Here is a 6,665-nt window from a genome sequence, read left to right as displayed (position 1 = left end):
GGTATTGTCTCTAAAAACCATATCCTATGAATCAGGTTCGGGTCTGGTATAAAACCGAGTATTCTATAACCGGGTATTTGAATACCCTATTTTCGGGTAATGAAAAAAACCTTATTTTCGGGTTTTTTTGGGCTTTTTTCCGGGTATTTTTCGGATATAGGTTGGATTTTTTAAAATATTGCACTTTTTAGGGTATTTTTCGAATATATAACGGGTATTTGAAATACCCGGTTCCGGGTATGGAACCGTTTCGAGCTTTCAGGTATCAACGGGTACAAATCGTGTCCGGTTACCTTATCCGTACCCTACGGCCTACGGGTAGGTCGGGGACGGGTTCGAATATTAAAAAGCTGGGTATAAAAAAACTAGTTCCGGGTTTTTATTTCGGGTCCGGATTCGGGTTTTTTTCCAAATATTAAAACACAAAAAAATGTCTTCAAATACTAGAAGAACCATTATTTAACAACTTTTATAGTTTGGACTTTGGATCATGCAGACTTTAAGTGACTAAACTGTGTTGGGCCTGATGGTTTAACAATGGGCCAGTCATGTATAGATAAAGAGTGCAGCCCAATCACAAGGGGTCAAAATCATTAAATCGTAATAATAAAAGAAAGCAACCAACCAACCAATGTCAAAAAAGATTTCACTCACCATTTTCAATATCAATATCCCCATTTTACCCCTGCCTATCTTACATTTCATATCATATTTCATGTAAATACTTACCTGTATGTTACAAAATCAAAAATTGTGATGCTGTTATTTCTAACCACCACCAGTTAGCAAGCAAAGAGCATCTCAGCATTCAGCAAATATCAATAAACATTGCAGAAGCCACCAATGCACGCGCATCGTCTTCCTCATTCAAACCTCATTTTCATAAAAATGTTCCATTTTCCGAGCCGCCCATAAGTTGTAGTTCGTCTTCACCGACCCCACGTCATAATTATAAAGTTTTCCTCGTCAAAAACCGATTAGTATGGAATAACATATGGCAAAGCACAAACATCAACAGATTCTATGCGCTTAGCTTCAGACCATACCTGAACCTCCGGCTCATTAACTGGCGGTTTCTTGGAAGCGGGCCCCGCTTTCCTGCTATATAGCCATTCTTGGTCATCAAAACCGCTCCACAGGTCGGGCTTTGGAACCGAGAGTATTTGGGTCAGGTATTTGGTATCTGGATGAGGCGGTTTCTTTTTGGGAATAACAGCAGGTGGTGGTTTGGGTCGGGTTGGCGGTGGTGGTGGTGGTGATGAAAGAGGCGGCAGTTGGTGGGCGGCAATAGGATTTGGTGGCGGCTTGATGGGTAGTTGTGGCTTGGTTGTAGGCGGTGATTGGGTGGCAAAATGGGTCGTACCTACAGGCGGTGATTTTATCGGGGAGGGTTTGGACGGGATGTGATTAACAGCTGGAAATGGTGGCTTTTTAGCGGATATTGAGGTTGGTTGCGAAGTTATCATGCCGTTGACTCTTTGACCGGCGATACTGCTTATGTTACTGAGTGGTGCCCCATGAGATGCCCCTTGCTTTTCTAACAAACTTGGGCTCGGGTTTTGGAGAAAGTCTAGCTTCCTTCCGTTTTCTGGGGAGATATTAGAGATGGGCCGGGCCATCTTGTTGGGCCTGGGTTCATTCTCTGTAACGCGATTCAATTACTTAGACCTTTATGAATGCATATCAATTCATTTCACATAGTGAAGAAATAAAATCAAATCACAGTAGTATTACATAACAGGTAATGTAACAACATAGCATCAGCTTCTTTGAAGAAAAATACTTGTTTTGAACATCTCATGAAAGAAAGAATTAGTACATAATACATTAATACGTAAAAGTTACAACTAAGACCTAAACAAGGTCGTTCATAAAGTTCAAACCTTGATGCAAGATGCAACATCATAGGGTGTATAATTCAATTTCAAATTGGAAATTATGGGCATAAAGAAATTTTTAAGGTTTTGCGCTGAAGAAAATAGTTCGCAAAACGGTTATCTTTATGGTCGGGTCAAAATCGGGTCAAACCAACCCACAAACACTTTTCCATCCACTTCCTATGTGGTAGAAAATCATTTGTTTCTTAAAAAATATACTTACTGTTTTCCTTTTAAAATGTCTGAATTTATGTACATATTACAAAAATGATGTTTTTCCATAAAAATTCTTACTTTGTCCAAAAAATCATATTTATCTAAAAATCTAGTGTCGTGAAAAAAATTTATATCTATCAAATGAACTAATGTAGTTCATTTAACATTTTGTGAAAAATTGCAAAATTATCATCATCATCATCATCATCGTACTCAGTATATCCCACCAATAGCAAAGCTATAGTAGGGTCTGAGGAGGGTAAGATGTAGACAGCCTTACCTCTACCCCATAAGGATAGAGAGGCTGCTTCCGGTGAGACCCCCGGCTTGATAGTAGTTTTGCATCAAGCCTTGGACATAAGGCACATAGCACTCAATCATCGGGACACCGGCTGATCGGTGCATGTACCCTTGTCTTTCGGCTATCAACGCCACTACATGATGTTTGATTAACCGTCCGTCACTTTTAACGTTATTTTCACGAGATTAGTAAAATAACGTCAAAATTAGTGCAATTTCACTCTTGCCCACCCGAGGGTTCACACATATATACATCATATGTGCGCACCGCAAGCGTGCAAAATTATATTACTGAAAAAATAAACTAACATCATTTGAACGGTTTCCTTTTCAGTTGAATCCTTTAGGTTAACCCAATTGACCCGTGATAGATAGAATGTAACTTAAATCAACTCATTTCTATGAATACGAGTCAAAATTGCCGCCTTTTAAATACTAGATCTTGAAATAGATCTTGAAAATAATTTAATAAACTTTAGTAAGGCATTGAAAGAAAGAAAACTCACCATGAGAAACACCGTTCGTCTCCATAGTTTTCCTTTTCTTTAAGATAGCTTCATTACCGACACCTTGTAAACTCTTTTCCAACCGATATGCAGAAAAATTATTTGCAACACCAGCCAAATCACTCTTCATAATATTATTATTATTTATATCACTCTTCATAATATTATTATTATTTATATCCCTCTTGGCTTTCTTCTGCTCACTTTTATCCTTTAGTTTCTCCATTTCCATTTCTTTATCCCGGTCTTTGCTTTTCCGTTTATCATCACTTCCTTTTTCTTGCATTTTCTCAACCCTTTTATTACCCAAAGGTGGCGGTGTTGCACCATTACTCCTACTCGGGACCACCACATTGCCGCCAAAGGCCACCACATTTCCGCCAAAGGCCGCCACATCACTTCCTCTTTCGTTCATTTTATCAATCCTTCTGTTATCCAAAGGCGGAGTTACACCATTAACTCTACCCACCGCCACATTGCCGCCAAAGGCCATCACATCACTTCCTCTGTCATTCATTTTATCAACCCTTCGGCTATCAAAAGGTGGCGTTGCACCATTAACTCTACCCCCCACTGCCACATTGCCGCCAAAGGCCGCCACGTGACTTCCTCTTTCGTTCATTTTATCAACCCTTCTGTTATCAAAAGGTGGCGTCGCACCATTAACTCTACCCACCGCCATATTTCCGCCAAAGGCAGCCACTTGCCGCCCGTCGGACTTTTGAACTTCAGCTTTGTTAATATTATTTTTTCTACCTTCAACTGAAAACTGGTGGCTGCCCATTCCCTTCTCGTCATCTCTAATTCTTCTATCCAATTCTTGAACAAATTTGGAATTTTGAGCATCCCCGACCTTATTCCGGTTTGAGAACGAGTCTCCATTTTGGTGAGGAAATTCCCCATTATACCCCTCGGATTGCACGTGAATGTTTCTGTCATCGGAGATACTGGTTGTACTCTTCTCCTTATCTTTTTTCTTGTCCCAGTGTTTATCTTTTTTGTCTTTTTTGTCTTTATGTTTTCCTTCACTTTTATCTTTTTCCCTTTTTTCTTTACCGTCTCTTTTCTCTTTGTCCTTCTTGTGCTTCTTCTCCTTTCGCTTTTCCTAAAATAAATATAGTAACACACTTAAATATTCTGCCCTAAAGTAACAATCGGTAAAATATAAAGCTATTTATTGAAAACCAAATTATAACCAAAACAAGCAACAGGTAAAAAAGGTAACCAGATACTCGCAAACATGTTTGGCTACATACAAAGTTCAAAATAAAAGTGTAAAACTAAAAGACCAAAATGATATTGGTTACTTAGGTTATTTCATTTGCATATGGTCCTGATAAAGAAATTCTCAAGATATTATTGTTTACAGAACTTTCATGCATCTAAGATCAGTCAACAATAAATAAAGATGATGACCCGTTGTGCAGAAAAGGAAAACAGACAAATCAATGATTAACTAGACAGTCACAAACAAGATGCATAATAAACACAGACGACATTCAATTAAGAAAATACATTTGTATAAATAAGCATTCTTATGTAAGTCCATAAGATCAATTACTTTCATATTTAAATGTGTAGAAGTAGATGCCGACATCACCTATTTAGAAAATTGTAAAACACCAAACTACTTGCAGAATCTTTATATCAGATTAACAGTCATCATTAAACTGACTGCAAGCGAGCTTCATTTTCAATACAATCACTCTAAATTTATAGCTTCAAATTTAAGAAAGATTATCATTGATCATTGTCATCCCATCATTCCTAATTCAGTCTGCACATGTTCATATCCTAATACAAATATATAAGGGTATTTTGGTTCCGAACTATTTCTGAAACTTTATTATCCATGTGTATTTGATAGGCTTTTTCCACCCCAGGTATTCTGAAACTAAATGGGAATAGTTTGAATTCATAAATAGTCACTCTGCAATAAGTCATGAAGATAAGTTGTTTGTAAAATTGAGAAAAAGTTTCAAGTGAGGTGTCCTCCTTTAAAAGTCAAACTACACTTTCCTATGATTAATGATGATGATGATGATACCATCAAGAATCACATGCTAAAATACACCAAAATTTGACAAAAACATATTCGCGACACATCACTCTAAAGTGCCAATAATGACATCATCATCAATGACTACAAAAGTTGCTACAAGTAATAAACTTTTGCATTCACGCTAAAAAGCACAAGTCAATATTCTTCTTTATCTCAACCAAGATATCGAAGTGTCATGTGCGCAGGTAACAACAAATAAAAGCAAACCTAGGTTTTGTCATTATCTAGTAAAGTCACACTTACCATGCGTAAACATGGATCAAACACGTTATATTATAGCTTCTAAAGGTCCAACATGCACATACATTAATTACACAAAAGGCAACATTTCCAACACACGAAAATCATGTTCCCGAAACAATTAGGTCATACCATATCTTCTAAAATCGCAACTAAACCAACTTACAACACAAACATACATTGAAACATGATTAAAACGGGTATCAAATTGTATAACAATATGTCAATAACCAAGTATTCAAAATCATAAAATCCAAGTTACCTTCCTCAGCAAGTCGGGATCATCTACCGTCGGTTTCTTTTCATACCCTGGTGGCGGAAACGGAAAGCACCGAGACATCGCACAAACCACATGAACACAGACACGGACAGCAACTACACCAAACCCTAATAAACAAAACTTTTTTTACCACTTTCAACAGCACCATAAAAAAGAACCACAAACCATCATCTTTTGCATTAACCATGTCCTTCTTCCATCAAACCCTAACATTCAAACCCGAAAACCACCCATAAATTCAACTTGAATCACCTTAAATAACCTCAAAACCAGCTCTAATCACTACCAACACAAGATCAAACACTCCTTACACTAATGTCCAAAATCCCCAATCACAAATCTTGATCGAAACCCTAATTCTCAAACCCTTCAAATGTAATCACTCAAATACAAAATTAACCCTCAAAATCACCCAAACACCCAAAACCCACTTGACAATCGAATCTAATTAACACCCAGATGATAAAGTTCCAAGCTTTATTCGAATAAAGCTTCAAAAAGCGAATCAAACACAAAATTGGGCCGAATTGGTGGTGGGGTTTGATTAATATCAAACGGGTCGGGTCGAAACTAGTCAAATTGGATAGTGGACATTGGTGGCAATTGAATGAAGTAGAGGTGATGATAATTGATGGTGAAAGAGTTTGTGTGTGTAGAATTGAGATGTGATTAGGTTAATATGTGTGTAAAGTGTGTGTTTTTGTGATGGATTTGATGGAATTGGAGTGTTTTGAGTATGAATTATGGTGAGGATTCACAGGCGAAAGAGGCAAAGATGGGGGCAGAAACCCACATATATAGAGAAGGTGTGTGTGTTTTTAGAGGAGAGAGAGAGTGAATATTATTGTATGTAATTGTATGAATATTATTATTAGAATATGAATGAATGTATATGCACCTAGTTGTATGAATATAATTAAATGTTATTTATTATAATTTATATTTATATTTATAATTAATTATTTTTTTTTAAAACAGCAAATTTCATAAACCACAAACTAACAAGAAGCTAGCAAACATACAACAAAGAAAGCTTATAGCTCAAATTTACACCAATCTTTCCAAAGCAAATTTTTAAAGAATGAACGATTTTTAATCTAAAGAAAACTCGTAGATTTGATGTCCTCCATCGTTTTGGAGATGCTAGCCGTCTTGTTTTGAAAAACCGCCTCGTTCCGGGTCTT

The 6,665-nt window shown here is 37.0% G+C and overlaps 1 protein-coding gene across 1 annotated transcript; it reads right to left on the bottom strand.

Annotated features, from left to right (window-relative positions):
• Window positions 1-509: 509 nt before the first annotated feature.
• Window positions 510-6,285, bottom strand: LOC143551042 (uncharacterized). Its single transcript, XM_077041568.1, has 3 exons — window positions 5,464-6,285; window positions 2,900-4,004; window positions 510-1,642 (listed from the first exon to the last, which is right to left on the bottom strand). The coding sequence occupies exons 1-3, from the start codon at window positions 5,539-5,541 to the stop codon at window positions 978-980; spliced, it is 1,848 nt and encodes a 615-aa protein (XP_076897683.1). The 5' UTR covers window positions 5,542-6,285; the 3' UTR covers window positions 510-977.
• Between the last annotated feature and the right edge of the window lie 380 nt (window positions 6,286-6,665).

The sequence above is a fragment of the Bidens hawaiensis genome, unplaced genomic scaffold (genome assembly GCF_021521415.1).
Source record: "Bidens hawaiensis isolate Kalapana, Puna unplaced genomic scaffold, B.hawaiensis_p1.1 tig00016232_1, whole genome shotgun sequence".
In the NCBI taxonomy this organism is placed as follows: domain Eukaryota; kingdom Viridiplantae; phylum Streptophyta; class Magnoliopsida; order Asterales; family Asteraceae; genus Bidens; species Bidens hawaiensis.
This window is presented reverse-complemented; position numbering and strand designations above follow the sequence as displayed.